Raw genomic sequence first — 20,249 nt, 5'->3', positions numbered from 1 at the left:
GAGGGACTCCCCGCGCACTGCCTGCTTTCTTGCCATGTATTGCATGGCTTTTTCTGATGCAAATACTATAATACTATAATAATTCAGAGCATGTGTCTTTTAGCAAAACTGATATGCACAGGAACCAAATCTTCAAAATGTCGCAAAGCAACTCTCACCACCGTTTCAAAATCAATCAATGTCACGGAGACCCAAGGTACGACGGTCTCGCACGCGCTCAAACCACGCGGCCATGCTCTCACTTTTCTACCAAAACACCTACAGTGAAACCACTAATAGCTATTAGTCTTGGCACCTCCAAGGTACCATTTAAAGGGTACAAACACTCAGCGTTCTACCCGACTGCATGTGTTGAAGCACGTGACGCGAAAGGACGCTCTAACCATCCTGCAAAACCACATATATGTGAAACACACCTGCGCACCCGAAATACGAGACAAAAAAAAGGAAAGAAAAAGAAAACCACCCAATTAGTATTTAAAGGCACAAAAATCAGCAAATCAAAAACAGAAGCAAGCTCAAAGCAAGCAGAAAAACTTGTGATTTCGTCGCCGCCCAGAGCCCCGAAAAGCACGTCCATTCGCCACAAAATCTCAAGCCAAAAAAGCCAGGTTGTACCAAAAATGGAAGCTATGAAGTAGCATGCGAGATGGCAGATAGCTTTTGACTTGCGATTGTGAGAAACTAAGAAATATTTAACAAGAATAGTTTGAAACAGGCGAAATTTAGTTCGTTGTTATACAATAACTATTATACAATAACTATATGGAGCGCGTGGCAGTACTATGGCAGAATCCCAATACCCACATGGGCAGGCCCGAAGATAAGGTGTCCAAAAAATTGGTCTGTCATTGCATCACCATTGCACTGTGAAAAAGAACATAACTTAATTCCACTTTCTGCCAATAGACATTGTATAAATCACATTACAAATCTTATGCTGCAACCGCATGTGCCTGAATTACCAAGGAGTGGTTGGGCCTTGGTCATGTGTTGCAAGACACCTTTGGCACAATGTTCCTGTGTTTGCGATGTAGTATACTGTAAATCAAAATAAAGTTTTCTTGTTTGTAGTTGTGGAAAAATTGAGACAGCATCATCGTTTTTGTCGTTATTGTGGCAAACACACCAACATGTCAGGGCTTGACTCAATAACTGCATTTGAATATAATGTGATAAAATCGGTGGTATTGTACAGCAGGATTGCGGCAGTGCACTCTGTGAATAGAAAGTAAAACAGCGCAACTGTCATTTTCACAGGAAGCTTTGTTATGCAATGGCTACCCTGTTGAAGGTGAACTTGAAGACATTGTGGTGGAATTGGTTTTGCGAGTGCCATGCACATTACTCCCTAGTGTCTCGTTTCTCAAGGGGAATAGGCTTGACTTTGTGCATTAGCAAAGGTGGTTGAACATTGTAACATGAGTGCTGTGGAAGAATAACTATCTGATGGGACAAACTAGTAGTACAGAAGATGTCTCGTCAGCCACTGCACTCTGTAAACACTGCACAAAAAACCTGAAGCTGCTATCGATGGGAGAGCACCAAAACAAGTGTTAGTCAGCAGTCACCTAAAGACGCCTGTAAGTCGACGGAAGTGATAGCTGGCATGCACCTATGGTGCCCAGTGCAGTAAAACCTCGTTAAACCGTACCCGCTTAAACATTAGTTTTGTTTTAAAAGTAGAAAAGTCAAATCCCCAACTCAGCGGCCATTGAACATAATGTGTTTTGTATCCGCATAAACCGTACCAGCTTATTGCGTATGCATCTGTTAAAACGTAGCGTTTCCGCTTTTCGTCGCGCAAACACGGCGGTGCGTCGTCTCCATCGAGCGGCCCGGCAGAGCAAGCCTCAGAGATCGAAACAACGGTCTCCAAGCGCCCGTGCGTTTGCATGTGAATCCACATCAACATCATTTCGGCGCCGTGCCAGAGATGCCCGAAAGCGTTGTGACGTCGTGCAAGCGAGGACTCGCGTCATGCCGAGGCTCGGATAAAAAAAAGACACCGAGTGCTCAGCACAGCAGCAAAATTAGACATTGCCGGTGCTATCGAACGTGACACGGAGAAGTCGGCGCTGGCACGCGACAGGGATCTGCTGTTGACTACGGTGTATGGCATTTGGAATGCAAATAGGTTGCTCGGCAACGCTGCTGCGACCACGAAGAGATGTCGGCTACGAGGTTCAACTTTTCGCCATCTTTGCCTCTGCTGTTGCCGAAGTGGCGACTAGCGACAGTAATGAGGAAGGCACGGAAAGCAACAGCATGGGCGATTTAGGCCCGACAGTTGCAGAATCTGCGTGTTACGTCAGCCTCATGAATGCAATCGTTGCAACGAGAACAGCACCCGACAATGAAAAAGGCGCCCCGGGACTCCTACAGCACTAATGCGCGTGTGCATGGAGAATACGTAATGCCAACGAGGTATCTGCCATGCCAGTGTTTGCCGAGAAGTGGGGGCTGGCTGAAAAGCTGGTACGCAGCTTCAGTTAGTTTGAGGCCGCTGTCGTTGCGCTAGGCCGCCGCGGCATCAAACGAAAATAATAGTTTTGTTGCGCAAAGTGAATAAATACTGCATGTTTTTTCCCTTTTCATCCCACTCTCTCTGAGTTCCGTTTTCGACAGGTAAGTGGGCGATCTCATGCTAATTCGGTTAAACAGTATGACCGTTTAGTATGTACTTTTTCTGAGCTCCGGCCAACTACAGTTTAACGAGGTTTTACTGTACATGCTGCTCATCGCCTGATGACAGTGTTCTGCACGCCTAGCCATGCTAAGTCATGTGCTATGGGATGTCAGGACTCAAAACTATCCCAGAACATGAACAGTGACAGTTCAATGCAGTTTTTGCCCCTCTCAATCAATTATATTGCTATACCAAAATAAAGTATATTTGTAGTTAGAGCATTTAAAATTTGTTGTTTCAATAATATTCACCTCAAACATAGGGGTTGACTTTACATTCCGCATTGACCTATATTCACACTATTCGACTTAGACTTAGGCCTCACTAAGAAACTCACTGGGTGTAACGTTATCGTAAAGCAATGTAAGGGCTACTACAGACATCAGGACAAGAGTGCTTTAGATTAAGCTATACCATCTAAGGTGCTTTAAAGTGCTCAGCAGAGCAGTATTTTTGCATTTTTGCTTCAATCAGTATGCAGACAAGAATCACAAACCAGCTAATTTGTCCTCGGCAGCAGAATGTCACACACTTGAGCAAGTCGTACCAAGCTAGGCAGACTTGTCCATTTACAACTCACACAAGCAAACAAAAGTATGAGAAGTGCCAGTCACTGTGCCCACCTGAGGTGGAGCTTAAATGATCCACAGTCTCCATAGTCTGCATGCACCTCGACACGCTCCATGCTTTGAAGGAGCACCCGACAGACTTGTCAGCCAGAGGCAAGCTGCACTGCATGCCAACCTCGACCTGCCCAACGACCTTGGAAGGGACGAGGCATTCCGTTTCGGCAGCGATACCTTCAGCTAGGCTCATTGCGTTTGTGAGGCCTGCAAAACGAAATTGGGGAGACTGCAATTTTGTGACAGCCTTAAGAACAAGAGGTAAATACAACAATACAATAGGTGCAGGGGCATTTTGCAATGCATAGCTCTGGAACCCAAGATAACCCTTTCGGCTCAGTATTCCTAAAGCGCTACAAGGAACAATCCACAATGAACATGCTTGAAAGCAGGGCAACCTTTTTGTGCAAGGCTTATGACAGCAGAACATATTTGAGACACTTTTTCATCTCGTGCATTTTAACGCTACACTTTTTCATCTCATGCATTTTAAAGCTATTGGTGTAGTCCAACTAATGAAAAGCTATTGCAACATTCTAAAGTCAATGCCATCAGCCTATTTAATATCTACTGAAGGATCTCCAATCGCCCTACGTCTTGTGCCAGCTGATACCATCCCATGCTTGCAATCCCGTGCTTGCAAATTTTCTTTTTCACGAGTTTCTAGTTGTCTGCTGTCCGCAATTGCACCTCAGTTCCATTGGTACCCATTATTAACACTACATAAACTTCTGATACAGAAAGGTGTGTCTTAATCTGAGTGAAAACATTGTAACAGAGATTGGCCCGTAAAAAACTTTGATCAGAAACAAACTATTTATATGCATGTCAATACTGTCAAATTCATCAATGTTGCCCGCTAGGTCCTTATAAATCAGAAGCACTATCCTATATTCCCACTTATCTTGAAGACCTCTGTAGCAGACGATGTGGCTTTAACTCAGCTCTGTGTAAGCTTCGGATTTTTCAAACCTCACTACGGCCAACTATATCTCAGGCAATGCCACATAATACCACAAAGAGCCCCACTAAGCTAGCCTCACTTGAGAGGGTTCACGTGTTAAACGTTGCGAGGTTCAATTTTCAGTGCCGGTCTGTACAGATCCAGAGATTCTGAGCACATTCTTGAACTTTGCAGGTGTGACAGCTGCTTTGGTCAGGTGCTCCGCGGCCACACTGGGCTGCTCTTCACTGAACGACTTTGATGCCAACTTGGGTTAATGTGCATCTTCCAGTATGAAAAGGAAACCCTTTGACACCAACTTAAAAAATTATGAGGTTTTACGTGCCAAAACCACTTTCTAATTATGACGCACGACGTAGTGGGGGACTCCGAAAATTTGGACCACCTCGGGTTCTTTAACGTGCACCTAAATCTAAGTACACGGGTGTTTTCACATTTCGCTCCCATCGAAATGCGGCCGCCGTGGCCGGGATTCGATCCCGCGACCTCGTCCTCAGCAGCCCAACACCATAGCCACTGAGCAACCCCGACGGGTGACACCAACTTGAGTCACAGGCTATGTGCTGCTGGGTATGTGTACTTTTCATATTATTCGTCATATAAAATATATAAGCAACAAATGTGCACCAATAACAACATTGCTAATGACATTAAAGTTGCCAATCATCTCTAAAGAATGGATACACCACCAATTTCTTCCGCAGATTTAAAATTTTCAGACTATCCTATTTTGCATAAAAAGTTACCGCAGCTTTTTTAGAGCTACAATAAAGTGACAAAAAATACTTTCCATAGGTAAACATGCATTGTTTATTCATGAATAGAGATGGGCTTGCATAAATACTTTTAATTAAAAAGTACATATGTTCCAGATACGTAAAAAGTAGAAATATATACGTTCCAATTCAGCACTTAGGGAGTAGTCAGCATCGAATGAATCACCACTCGACTCGCTTGCAGCAGGGCAACCAGTGCACACACCGATATCGTAATCGAACCATGCATATGAGCGCACACAAGATACCCCAATGCTTGTTAGCCACTAGATATATTGAAGGGCAAATATCGAATGGCTATTCAAAATCGTTATTCAGAAATGCAGATATTCACACGATACTAGTATGTGTACTGAACCTTCACCTAAGAGTGCTTGCCAGCGCCCCTCAGAGGTACGAAGGAAGATTTGAGGGTTCGTTTCAGCCATAGAAATTACAGCGCAGTGAACTTGTGACATTATCAAAAAGATCAATCTTACAACCAATCATTGCTATATCTGGACTGCTGTATAAAGAAAAAGAGCTGCCAAGGAACACAAATGTGCCAGTTGTGCTAAATATAGACATTGTAGAAAGTAGGCCTTGAAAAATGTTTGTTTATAGCTCGAAACAGCATGTCGAGCATTAGGTGTGCTGAAAGTCACAAATATGACCTTGCTTTTGCACTTGTTTCATATTTACAGCTGCAATGAGCATCACATCCAGCTGCTGTGCAAACACTGGCGGCAATCTTTAGGAGTGTGCAAAATCAATGAGGGACTTGATTGACGACAGTGCATTTTGCGTGAACATCAAGGTCGACGCCAAAGACAGGCCATCATCAACCTCGTTGCCACTGCGGCTGCTGTCGTCACACAACACCGCCATTCGTAGCGACAATGATCGCCTTTTAGCAGATCTCTTTGCCGAACGAGGCAGCAATATCTGCACAAAAAAACTCCTCCATTGAAGTATCACCTGGTTCACCATCAGCAGCAATATAGAGGCTAGAAACAACGACGCGCTTCCGGAGCTCAATTAGGTCAGTGGCTTCTACCATATTGGCATCACTACCATGGGGTTTTCACTCTGGCGCACAAAACTCACCTTTCTTGAAACAGTAGTTTATGGTGAAAAAGGGTCCCTAACCATTTTTCCACTGTGTCCAGCCTTCATGATGGGGGCAGTCCCAGTTTTCAGAATCATGATTAACATCGCCTGAGTTCATACTTCTTCAAGTCTTGCAAAATTTGGAGCTTCGTCTCAAGCAACACAGTTTTATGCTTTGTCGGCACTCTCACTTACAAACTGGGCTGTCCGCTAATTCGGGCCTGCTTCCATGGCAAATTTCTTATTGTTTCTGCACTGATTGAGAGGGAGAGATTGTAAAGGGGGGCAGCACTGTGACTTTTCATATTTCATTCCTAGCCTTTTTGTTCTTTTACTCTCTCTCTAGATGCATATGAAGTGACATCGTGAGCCATGCGGATGCAATGCAGCTGGCACCACTTGTGGCATGCTGCGCCAAGTCACCATGCTCTCCGTGGCTTTTGTAATCGGCACACAGGCAAGATGCACTGCACGGAAATTCAGGCAGATACTAACTCGCATATGCAACTTTTCCGCCCAGTCACAGCATTTTTCGCTTAAAGGTAACTTACCAATGCACATGTAAAGCTCAGTGCGCTTTCAAAACACTATCCGGAAGACATAAGTTTGATCGTTGAGTCTAACATGCTGTCATAACACATCGTTATATATGGTTTTTTAAACAAAGGTGTTCTTTGCCTCTCCATTCAATTTTTCGGCTGCTGCTGACTTGCAAGCCGTGTTGGGTGGTGGGTGAGAGTGTGCATGTACATGACAAGCGCGTGGTAGAGAGGAAAGGAGACGAGAGAGTTGTTTAAACCTTTTCATTGTGTCACATGTGCACAATGCCCTCTGGACCTCCCTGGTCACCAGACAAGCCTCTTGACAGCTGTAGTTATCCATGAGCCCTCATAAAAGCATTACAGAAACTGCAGCTCTTACTCTTCTATTAACGTGCAAATCCAGAGGGGAGATAGGCAGAATGCAGACGATGGATAGAACCTATGCAGCTGCCAAACGAGTGAGTGTGGAATCCCACTGACACGTTCTTTGCTGTTGCATTTTCCCAGCAGCTAAGGAGTGTTTTCATGGTCCCGACCTAAATCCCATTGACTCTTTGTATAGCTGGCTCGACTGGCTTGGCGCTGAAGGTGAAGAAAAACAGCCTGGAGTGGCCACCCAGGCGGTCGATATGTTAGGCCTGTAATTTTGGGCTGAATAAAAGTCTTATACTACCACTACTACATTCCAATTTCATACAGCTCCAGTCTGTAATGTTCCCGCATCTTAAATTGCATTTGAATGTGGCCGCCACGTAGGGTCTAGGTGACACAGCATAAGTGGCACCGCATCAAATGAACACTTCTGTGTTCGCCGCGATAGCTTTGTGGCTATGGTATCGTTCAAAGCCATAGGTTCAATCCAAACTACGGCAGCTGCATTTCGCAGGGAGTGAAACGCAAAAACGCTTTTGCACATAGATTTAGCTGCATGTAAAAGAATACCATGGTGTCAAAATGAATCTAGTGTGCCAGTACAGCGTGCCTCATAAAGAGGTTGCAGCGGAGTGCCAGGACCAGAGCATCAGCGTAGCAGATCCCTTAGAACAGACTAGCATGTGCCCGCCCAACTTTATTTTTGTCACCTTTCTGCATTGCCAACTGATAGCACTGACCTTTAGCGTCCACGCACAGCAGTGTCGGTGGGTGCTACAGGGCTGCCATCTAGACGGAACCGCAAAACGTGCATGTCAATAAAGTAGAGATCGTGCTGTCTGGGTTATGTGCAGATCCGGGGATACGACTGCGATATCTGCGGTGAGCTCCATGGGAGGTGTCTCAAGGTACGCCAGTTTGAGGCAGTCTAATGAGACTAACTCTTCGCGACCATTCAATAGGATAGTGGCGGACTTCAGCGTCTTGCGGAAGACATGGTATGGCCCATCGTAGGAGGTTGTAAGAGGTGCCTTTACAGTGTCTCGTCTAAGAATAATGTGGGTCGCGGATGCAAGGTCCGGATGCACAAAAATGCTGTGGTTCGAAGATCGAGGCAGGACCGTAGGAAGATGGTCTACCCAGTGCTCCCATTCCAGGCGTGCAGTGAGGGCAGCCTTGGCGATGGAGCCGCTAAGCCATTCTGTTGGCCCAGGGATGATATGCAGTGGTACAACAGTGGTTAGCGCCAAGAAAAGTTGCTGAGGGAAGTGAACAGGGTATAGTCAAACTACCCGCCGCGATCAGTGGTCACGATGCTGGATCAGCCGAAGCAGGAGATCTATGCTGAAACTAAGGCTTTGCCGACCGTTTATGCAGGGATATTCAGAATGGGCACGGGTTTGGGCCAACGGGTGAAGGGGTCAATCATTGTTAGCAAGCACCGGTAGTCGTGAGAAGGATGAAGTGGTAAAAAAAATCAAGATGGACGTAGTCAAAGCAATAACGAGGTGGCAAGAAAGACTGAGCGGGAGTCTTTGTGTGGCAGGTCGCTTTGGCAGTCTGGTACGTGAGGCATGAACGTGCCCACTGGCGAACGTAGGTGTTAATCCTTGGCCAGACGTAGCACTGTGCAAGGAGGTGTTGCTGTACAGTCGCCCAAATCATTAACTGGTGTGCGGGAGCGGCGACTTTTCCGTGCGTCAGCGCCGTTTGACGGGGCGAGGCTAGAAACAGTCTGAGGCTAAGCGCATGCGGACAAAGCGCGCTCAGCTGGGCCCATCGTCTACTAGGCTGTTTCCAGCCTCGCCGCGTCATACGGCGCTGACGCCCGGAAAAGTCGCCGCTCCCGCACACCAGTTAAAGATTTGGGCGACTGTACCTTCAATGCCTACAGGACTGCACTCGGGAACTGCGCCTCATCCCGCCTCGTTCTTCGGACCACAGCATCTTTGTGCATCCAAGCCTTGTGTCGTCGACCTACGTTTTTCTGAATTTGATTGTTGTTTTGACACATACAGCCCCATAATGAATGTTTAACACGTCTGCCACAATGCAATATGCCATGTGAGCCAACGACAATGCTCAACCCTTTTTGAGGTTATGAACAATAGCGTACAAGTGGCCTCAAGAAAGACGTCTCCTCATGTGTTCTGTGTACTATGCAAACAGCAGCGGTGCACACAAGGTAATGTACCATTAACCACAATGCTAATTATCATCAATCAAAGCAAACAGCACAAAAAGCTTTGTTTACGTCTATTCCCACAATGCGTGTGAAATGCATAATTTTTCTGATAGCCGTAAAGCATTAATTGATACCAATTATATATTGATATATCATTACATGTGGTATCGTTTATAAGTGGACTGCACTGCATGTAGCGCATGATCAGACAAACAGGCAACAGGCCAACAAACTCTCCTCTTTAGGCATCAAGGTAGCACACGAGTTGAGACCTTTGCAGTCAGTAAGCAAGAACAATCGGGTGAACCAAGGGGCTCAAGTTTTCGTTAGTAACAACCACACTTACACAAGAGACAATGAAGACAAGGACAGCACAAAGGCACTTACTCGTAGGTACCCGAAGTGATTGTGAGAAACGAAGTATACAAGACAAATGAGTGCGAACAAGTCTAAAACTCAAAAGGATGTAAAGGACTGAATGAGGACGCCGAGGCGAATGTGCAGAATTAATAGGAGAGAGAATTTGGAGAGAACACATTCAGGATTGCTAGCACTACAAGAGTTCAAGATTGGAAACATTACAGCCAGTGTACAAAATGTGAAGACCAAGATGGTTTGGCAAGATAATGGGAAGGGATGAAAACTTCCACCTTCATGGAGGCAATTAGACGAATTGTGACAAAATTAACTTAACAAACAGTGGCAAGACACAGTAATATAGAGAAATATCACTGGACATGGTGGGTGTGGTTGGAAGAGAGGGGACAAACGCATATGACGCAGGAACATAATGTTAGCCTATGCTGCGTTGACATCAGCCAAACCCATTCTGTGATAATCCCTGCTTAGAAAACGTGATGGGGGACTTCGGCATTTAACTCCAATAGATAGTCTTTCGTAGTTTAATTAAATATTCCTAAAACATCATGTTATACAGAATGAGAAGTGGGTTGCTGTAATAACGGAGGTAAGGACATAATAACGGAGGTAACGGAGGTAAACATGCATTCTGACCTTCGAAGTTACCACAATGTTAACATGCTATAGTGCAAGCTCTACGCTCTTGGCAAGATTGCTGGCACCTTGTTCAGCAAATTAGAGCGTGAACTGGTGTGAAAAAAATGTGCAGAGACCATAGACGATGACTGTCAATGGAAGTGAATAGCCGAAAGGAATGAACGAGCGGGTAAACAAACAAAAGAACAAGCTAAGAAAAAACAAAAGAAGGGCGTATGAATGTTTTCCTTGCCGAGACTGACCACCAACCATCACAGACCACCAACTAACAATGAAAACGTTCAAAAGAGTCAAGGAAAGATATTCACTTCAGAAGATTCCATCGCAGCCACACGTCTATGCCAGAAAGAAATGCAGAGCACACCACGCTGCTACACATAAAGCCTAGAGCAAGTGGCAAATTTGCAAATAATATACCACCAAAAGAACAATATACGAACAGTTGCCGATCACAACTCAAACACCGAGACATTTAAGCATACCTGCAGAGCTATTTCTCATGTTGAAATAACCCAAGCGATTGTTTCGGTCGACTCCAATTCTCTGTGTACAAGACCTAACCTAAAAATTTCGCCACCATTCACATGCATCGCTTGAGGCGCAACAAATGCGTTGTACAGATAGACAGTCTTATGACAATGAGTCGAACATTGAGGATGCAACTGGCAAGTGATCGTGCCACCAAAGACATTGGTAAGCAACACTAATCATATGTGGGAACAGACGTGGGAGAGTAAACAGACAGGGAAATCGCCCACAGCTGAGGAAGATCGGTGGTAGTTTGCAACACAATTATGTACCTACGATTTATTGCCGCGAGACTGCTGGAAAAAAATTTTCTGGATTCTTCTTATGTTGTGTCTTTTGCGATGGCATAAGGTATCAAGTGCAATACAATATTATAAGTGTCTTGGCCTAGACAATATTATATGCATGTTTAATTCATTGTGGGAACTTCCAACTGATAAATGGCCAGCCTTACTGGCCTAAATCTGAAGATGACTTGCCACCTGTAGGCAGCTCAAGTATTAGACACCTGTAGACAGCTCAAGTATTAGAAGCAACAGCCCACCTTGAGCAAATGGATATACATAGTACAGTAAAAGCTCGTTAATTCGAACTCGTGGGGGACTGAAAAATTGTTCGAATTAAGCGGAGTTTGAATTAACGAGCGGGCGGCAAAAAAAAAAAGATGGCCATTGCATTTTCTGCTAGGGCCGAAGCCAAAATAGCCATATCTGGGATCGTCATCGAGGAATACGCACTACTACTCTTTGAGGTCGGCGATTGCGGGTATTAAAATCATGCGAGTCCAAACACCAAAGGAAATATAGATATCCAATCAATTTATGCGCCTGTAACAAATGATAAATGTACCCACGTGAGCGTCAGGCTTAATTATGAAATATGACACTATTTATATGCTTCAAAAACATGTTTATTAACAAAAGAATAATGATCGAAGCATATTAACATGAATAATAATCGGTGATTTGCATTTGTTTGCGCTTTCTTCGCCGCGATACTTCTCGGCAATCGCTGTCTTCGTTAAGAGACCACGTTCAACCGCCTGCAATATTTCAACTTTAGTCTTTAAATCCTTTGCCGAGTACTTTACACGGCTCGCCATGATCGGCACTGTCGATGAGACGTCAGCGGCGAGATACATACCACACAAACGAGCAAGCTCATGCAAAATGCGACAAGAAAAGACTACTCATACATTCCACCGATCGCAGGCGCCGCAGCGCAACGAAAACCTGAAACGGCTTGCTCCGGAGCATCGGCGGCGGCGGCGCCCGCGCTTCAGACAAAACCTGCTACGGCATGCGCCGGAGAGTGGTGTGCAGCGAGCGATGAGCGAGCGCCGCTTCGGCCGCTTATCTGTTTTTTCTGCCAGCGTCCGCTAAGGCGTACGCGGTCTTTCTTTCCTCTTATCTTTGAACTCTCCTCTATCTGCACGCGGCAGCGGTGATGTCTCGGCCTGAGCCAATCGGCAGGCCCGTGCACTTTCCTTTTCATCCTTCGCTCAGTCGCAACAACAACGCCGGAGGCTCCAGCAAGGAAACTGGCGGCTCGCCTCGTGCGTGCAAAAATGCGCGCTGGCTTATTTATTCTCGTCGCTGTGCATATTAAAAAAAATTCAATGCATTGTACTCGTTACGAGGCGACTTCTATTTACGAGAAGCAATGTCGGCTGCCGGCTCCTAGTTCGAATTAACCGACGTGAGTACCGGTACGTTCGAATTATCGGGCGTTCCGGCCCATTGATATACATAGGGCTTTGCAGGGACCCGGGCATCAGTTCGAATTAACCGGCGGTTCGAATTAAGCGATTTCGAATTAACGAGCTTTTACTGTACCAGATTCCGTACTGAGACAACCAACAGCAATCAGCAGGAATCAGCATTTGCGGCTAGTTGTTGTATACGATGCAGATATAGTCAAGATCTCGACGGGCACAGCATACATCAGCAGCTAGAAGTTTTAAAGTGCGCATTAACACAGTAAAACAGATTAGACAAATGACTGTACGTACACCGGGTGATATCACAATTTCTGTTACTTCACAATTTAACTGTCACAAAGTGAAACGTATGCTCCTCAAGCAACCGCGGGAAAGCAGTTCTTGTAGCTGTAACATCACGAGGGTGTAGAGTTCGTCTGGGTAGTTCGTAATTGATATCCTAAAAACAGCACAGAGAAAAATTAAGACAGATACACTGCCGTGTAATCTACCGTCTGTGTTTTTACGACGTCGATCACAGATGCATACGCCCATGATATATTGTTGCAAGGCGGCAGACGTTTACTTAGAAGGCTCGGCGCTAACGCACTCGATGGGTCGAGGCCTCCAGAACAAAAGCAAAGTCCTCCTCTTCGCCCGCTCCTGTTCTTCGTGTACAAACGTGCCGTTACAACATGAACAAGGAAATCAACGGACGTGGTATTATTAGCTGATTCGCGCACTCATACACGTTTACTTTTGAAAGTACTCGCAAGCGACAGCAGCAGGGAAGCGAGTTTGTTTACCTGCTCGCTCACCACGTGCACATAGAATGACCCAACTCCACAACTCACACGTATGAGCTACTAACAAACCTTTAAGTGCAGAAAATGCCTTGTCACTATCTGAGGGCAGCAAACGGAAAGTGCTGACGCTTCAGCCGGAGTGGTCAGCGCAAGCAGTGAGGAAGGGAAAGAAATGCAGCCATGTGCGTGACCACTGCTGAGCACAATAGCAGAATCATCCCGTGTCATCGGCATAAAAGACGCATAACCTCTAGTCATCAGGTAAAAGTGGAGAAAAAATAAAAACACCCATGATACAGCATTCGCAGCACTCACAGTTCAGTGCATATGCAAGTGCTGGCTCGTGGCAGGTGGCGCCTTTTTCACATAGCGACTAAACACATGCGTCTTGCACGTTACCAACAGTACCACTCTAATTCAACTGGGGGCAGCTGAAGTGCTCATTGAAGCCTAGACACGAATAGAGATTATGCTCCATCAAGCGTTTCGCGCTAGCTGAAGTTTCGAGACCTTGTTATACCGCACGTGCTTGCTTCTACGCAGAAGAGGTAACCGTGCAAAACTCCGAGTATTCTCACCTTTGTTCCAGTTTCGTTCCAAAGCGTCACAGGAAGCACTCTTGTCAGCTCTCGGCTAGAGCATAGAATAAAGAGGCAACTTGCTAGAGCATGGCCTCCAATATAACTTCTGTGCCTGCCGCATGACCGAAAAATAGCCGTCATTATTGAAGGCGCCACTTACGTAGGATAAAAATTAGCAGTATGAGGGTAGCGACAACGTTCAACAAGCGCCAGGCGACCATCGGAAGCCGAAACCACACGTACCCTAAACACATAGAGTTTTATATTAGTAGCTATTTACTTTAAAGAGAAATGTGGCGCTAGTGTCTACGGGGGTTCTCCTGTGCGTTGCCTCGACCTACGCCTTCCTCCATGACACTCATAGAGTTAGTACACTGACCAGGCACGTACCCAGGGGGGGCCCGGGGGGGCCCGCCCCCCCCCCCCCCGAAATCATGTGGCATACCCCCCCCCCCTCCCCACCCACGCCACCACTCCTCACGCATTCCTAAAGCGCCGCCAGATCAATGTTGAGACTTGGCAGCTACTAATCGGTCAGCATTATGCTGCCTTTTTCACTCCTTTTAGATGGCGGTAGTTATCAGCATCTCTTGTAATGTGAAGGACAGTTTTCTCATAGATTCCGCACCCGTGTAATTGACTCGAGATGTGTTCAGTTGTCACCATCTATTTCAACCGTCACGCGCATAGCTGTTGCTTTTGTTAGTTCAACCTTGTTTGTTTAGGCTGATCCTTGGACCAGGAGAGGGATGCGGCTGTTACTCACCTGGTCTGTACTCTCATGGAACGAGTTGCGGCCGGAGAAAACGCCAATTGCGTTTAACTTTTCCCTTTGCTTCATTATTTCCTTGAGTTACGGCTCGCCGCGACGCTGGCAGATGCCCGGAACCATTTACACGAGATATGGCTTACATAAGGTAGGAAATAAAATAAAGTGAATGAGCGTCCATCATGAAACCCTGCAATAACCCTTAAACCCATAAGCAAGATGACTGTCGCCCGTTACCTCCTCTGTTTTTCCCTAATTGTATAGCACTTCTCGTGCAAAATTGGCAACTGGAAACAAAAGTCGCAAGGTGTTGAGAAATTAAGCGATCTACTAAGGGAGAGAGCCAAGGCAACAACCAAACTGTAAGCAAAAGCGAATAATAAAGCAGTTAACCGTTGTTTATGAGAATATTTATGGATCAACATCTTTTTATTTAAAAAGGAAGTAGAGAAAACACTGCTGGAAGTGGAGAACAATTACTTGTTTTGAATGACGCTTCTACAGTTATCGGTCAAACCGCCTCACGTAGCCACTTCTCTGCTGTGCTTATGTGGGTGTTTTTCTAACCTTTCGCGGTGAGCGCAGTACGTCTAGAATCGCAGAGTCCTGCGCTCTCCGCGGTTGTATGGGACTGTCGGCTGCACAGCGTTACGCAATTCGCGGAACTGTCAAAACTGGTCAACAAGGCGAAAACAACTGATATTCTAAACTATAACATGAGAAAGACTGAAGAAGCCGTAACAAATGAACGCAGCCCGAAATCGGCAAAAAAAAAAAGCTGGCACTGGACAAACCATGATGTATGCACTAAAAGATAAGAAGGATAATATCATCAGCAATCTCGAAGATGTAAAGGCACCGGAAAAATTCTAAGCTGGCCTGTATACAGTACCCAGAGGAGTCATGATACCTCACTTAGAAACAGCAATGAAAAGGATACAGAAACTCTCCAATAACTAGCGTTGACGTCAGAAGGGCCCTGAAAGACATGAAACGATGAAGAGCGGGAGGAGAAGGTGGAATAACAGTCGATTTAACCAAATATGGAAGAGACATAATGTTTGGAAAACTGGCGGCTCTTTATACGAAGTGTCTATGGACTGCAAGGGTCCCAGAAAACTGGAAGAATGCAGACATTATACTAATCCACAAAAAACTAAACATTAAAGAATTGAAAAATATAGGCCCATTAGCTTACTCCCAATATTATATAAACTATTTACCAAAATAATCTGCAATAGAATAAGGGCAACACTGGATTTTGTCAACCAAGGGAGCAGGCTGGCTTCAGGAAGATATACTTTACAATGGATCACATCATATGTCATCAATCAGGTTATCGAGAAATCTGCAAAGTACAATAAGCCTCTCTATGTGGTTTATATAGATTACGAAAAATGCATTTGATTCAGTAGAGATACCAGCAGTCATAGAGGCACTACGTAATCAAGGAGTACAGAACGCTTATGTAAAAAGCTTGGAAAATATTGCTGCATGCGTGTGGCATTTGCTTGCACGAGGCGCGTGGGCGCCATCACTCCAGAAAAGAGGAGGAAGAACGAACTAGGCTCGCGCTGTGAATCTAACCGGTCAGCGCTGCAACCGTTGTTGTAAATATAATCTGTAAACAGTTTCTCGTCTTATTGACTCGTCCTTCACGTAAGAATATCTACATAGGTTCTACAGCTACCTTAATTCTACACAAGAAAAGCAGGGAGATCCCTATAGAGAAAGGGGTCAGACCGGGAGACACAATTTCTCCAAAGCTATTCACTGCGTGCTTAGAAGAATTCAAGCTACTAAACTGGGAAGGCTTAGGAGTAAAGATCGACGGCAAATATCTCAGCAACCTTCGGTTTGCCGATGACATTGTTCTATTCAACAACAATGCAGACGAGTTACAACAAATTATTGGAGACCTTAACAGAGAGAGTGTAAGAGTGGGGTTGAATATTAATATGCAGAAGATGAAGATAATGATTAATAGCCGGGCAAAGGAACAAGAGATCAGGATCGCCAGTCGGCCACTTGAGACTGTGAAGGAGTACGTTTGCCTAGGTCAATTAATCGCAGGGAACCCTGATCATGAGAAGGAAATTCATAGAAGAATAAAAATAGGTTGGATCGCATATGGCAGACGTTGCCAGCTCCTGACTGGAAGCTTGCCATTATTATTGGAAAGTAAGGTGTGCAATCAGTGCATTTTGCCAGTGCTGACATATGGGGCAGAGACTTGAGAGCAAGTTAAGGACCGCGCAAAGAGCGATCGAACGAAGATTGTTAGGCATAATGTTAAGAGAGAGAAAGAGAGCGGTTTGGATCAGAGAGCGAACGGGTAGGGACGATATTCTAATTGACATCAAGAGGAAATAAATGTAGCTGGGCAGGTCATGTAATGAGCCGGTAAGATAACCGTTGGACCATTAGGTTACAGAATGGGTACCAAGAGAAGGAAAACGCAATCGAGGACGACAAAACACTACGTGGAGCGATGAAATTAGGAAATTCGCGGGTGCTAGTTGGAATCGGTTGGCGCAGGACAGGGGTAATCGGAGGTCGGAGGGAGAGGCCTTCGTCCTGCAGGGGACATAAAACTGGATGATGATGATGATGATGGAGGTGTTGCCCCCCCCCCCCCCCCCCGAAAAAGAATCCTGGGCACGTGCCTGACACTGACTATGAGGCTAGTATGACATACTTCAGTTTCGCAGCTCCTTATGCGAGCCCATTGGCCGACTTGGCCGAAGCGGGTGTGACTGAAACTAGCGGCGCTGCAGTCGCGTCTTTCGTCATGCGCCGCGCGTCGTCTGCTCCTGCTGCGACGCGTGGTTTGCACCAACAGGCCTGTAGGCGCTTATCCGTCGGTAAATGTAGTTTAGATACGCAGTATAAGTTTTGTGACAAACCTGCCGGGCGTAAGTAACGGGGACTTCACGGTGTCTGTGCACTATCGGCGCTGCAGTGACATATCTGTCACGCAGCGCGCATCGTCTACTCCTACGATGTCATCTCTGCGGTGGGTCGTTTTCCTCAACTGGCCTGTGCCGTTCGCTCTTCGACGACTGTGTTTTGGCTGCCCGAACAGTATTTTATGCCAAGGACCTTTGAATGACATGTCTAGCTAGTGTTTAGAAGCTGCAACTGCACCGCAAATGAGAGGTCGTGCACTGCGGTTCCGCTTTTCAACCAACTTTTTCCCTATAAAAGCGCCACGGTGCTCCCTTGAGCGGGGTCTTTGTTTGCTCCTGCTGCGACGCGTCGTTTGCACCAACAGGCCTGTAGGCGCTTATCCTTCGGTAAATGTAGTTTAGATACGCAGTATAAGTTTTGGGACAAACCTGCCGGGCGTAAGTAACGGGGACTTCTCGGTGTCTGTGCACTATCGGCGCTGCAGTGACATATCTGTCACGCAGCGCGCATCGTCTACTCCTACGATGTCATCTCTGCGGTGGATCGTTTTCCTCAACTGGCCTGTGCCGTTCGCTCTTTGTCGACTATGTTTTGGCTGCCCGAACAGTATTTTATGCCAAGGACCTTTGAATGACATGTCTAGCTAGTCTTTAGAAGCTGCAACTACACCACAAATGAGAGGTCGTGCACTGTGATTCCGCTTTTCAACCAACTTTTTCCCTATAAAAGCGCCACGGTGCTCCCTTCAGCGGGGGCTCTGTTTTTTTGCTGCTTATTCTTAATATGTGTATTCATTAAAGACGGCGAGCGCATGTGCAGACGTAGGGACATTAACGCATCACGCCCAGCAGTCGCTTGAGATAACCCTGTGGTGAATTGATCCACCCCCGTCAACGCTTCTTCGCCTAATAAATATAATTGACACATGTATTTTTTATAGTTGTCCGCGGATATGGGACGTGCAAATGAGTTGGAAGTGATCTGTGAGCAGTGACAAGGACGAAGTTAAATACTATGAATATATTTATGTCAAAGCTTACTTCATTTTCTTTTTGACGAACAAAACAAACAAACACAGTGACACTTTTTATTTACTTTGTGCACAAAAAAGTAATTTTGAGCAACTTTTGCTCAAAGCAATTTTGCCCTCTTTCTGGCTGCTTGCACCTGCTATGTCAGCGAGTTATCGACGACAATCAGCACAGGGTATACATGAAATAACCTTCTAGCTCACCTGTCCATATTTGTGCTTGAGCAAATGGTTGCGTACACACTTCAGGGCATGTGGCACATCACGCAGGAAATAAAGGTACGCGCGCTCAGGCAGGCATGTATGTGGAATCTTGTGAGAAGGTGAGGTTACGCGGCCGCTGATTCCCATCTGCTGCCACATCGAGCGATTTTTCGCAGCTCCGTCACTGACTACGGCGATCACCATAGCACCATGTTTATGCAATTGCATTATTTCTTGCAACACCAGCTCTGCTAAAATCCTGCCAGGCGCACCACCTTTCGTGGCAAAGCTAGGTGGCAATCGATTGCACCCAGCTCTCCAGAAGTGGTACGAACATCAGCACGAGCACATGATCTGCAAGTTGGTCAGTTTCTTCATTTGAAATACCACCGTAGTCCACAAAACCATCAAGTTTGAAGGTTGACTTGTTGAAATGGTTGAAATTGTACTTAATTTCATCCAAAATCAGTGAGCCGAATTTCTTCCCATCTGCTCTGTTGCCCAGCTGTTTTCCAATAGCTTCCATACAGAGAGGATTGAAACCATACTTTCATGGTATTCCTTTCAGAATTTGTGTGAGACGGCTCATGAAGGGCAAGGGCAGCATATTCATGTCAGATAGAAGCTTATATGCTCGAGGGCTCGCTATCCTCAGCATTAAACAATTAAGAAGCCAGTGCGCATTGTACCGCGTGCCACACGGAGACTTTGCTTTCAACTGTTTAAACGATGTCATAAATCCAAGGAAGTTCGGCCAACGCTTCCTCGATTCTGTTATCGGGCATTTCAGAAAGCCTTCTTCAGAGCCAAGATTTCATTCTTTTGCTTTTCATGCGCAGCAGCCCGACTAAGCAGCCTCTTTTTCGCAAGGCGCAGTTTCTGATATCGCTTGAGCGTTGCGCTCGGAGTCTTAATGCTCAGTCGAAGTTTCCTCTGCAAACGGAGACAACGCGCGCAGACTAGTTGCTTTGTAAGTACATTGCACTGCTTGTCTGATGCTTGCACTGCATATTATCTGATGTCACCGTGTCACGCTCGCCTGCATGCTTTCACGCCCGCACACATGTTCAAGCTCTCTGCTTCTCTCAGGATTCTTTCCACACTTGCAATGCTAGTCGCAGCTCGAAATAGCCTCCTGTGAATTTTGCTGTAGCCGTTTATGCAGCAAGTACCATCCTCTTCAAGCACAACAGTTTTCATTACTCGCAGATGCCTGGCTACCAGTTGCCCCATATAAAATATTCCGCATCGCTTCTGTGTTGCGTCGTCCTCAACAATTTCGAACTGCCAGAGCGCCGAAGGCAGTGCCACGTTCGTGAGCTCGTTGAGCACCAGGTGTGTAGCGCATATTTCTCAAGTTCCTTCTTCCAAGCCCAACAGCAAGTTTGAATTAAGTTGAAGCGCTGTCACTACAAGCTTCGCCCGATGTACTTGCAGGCACTTGCGCTCGTTTTTTTGGTGGACG

General features: G+C 45.9%; 1 protein-coding gene across 1 annotated transcript in view; it reads right to left on the bottom strand.

Moving 5' to 3' along the window:
* The window catches only part of LOC135896037 (zinc finger protein 271-like), a 254,612-nt gene that overhangs the window by 4,152 nt on the left and 230,211 nt on the right, over positions 1–20,249 (bottom strand). Inside the window, exon 6 of the mRNA XM_070524623.1 lies at positions 3,313–3,519. Coding sequence (XP_070380724.1) covers positions 3,313–3,519 — 207 coding nt within the window. The remainder of the gene's footprint in view (positions 1–3,312; positions 3,520–20,249) is intronic.

The sequence above is a fragment of the Dermacentor albipictus genome, chromosome 8 (genome assembly GCF_038994185.2).
Source record: "Dermacentor albipictus isolate Rhodes 1998 colony chromosome 8, USDA_Dalb.pri_finalv2, whole genome shotgun sequence".
In the NCBI taxonomy this organism is placed as follows: Eukaryota; Metazoa; Arthropoda; class Arachnida; order Ixodida; family Ixodidae; genus Dermacentor; species Dermacentor albipictus.
Note: the sequence above shows the minus strand (reverse complement) of the source record. Positions and strands in the feature narration are given on the sequence as shown.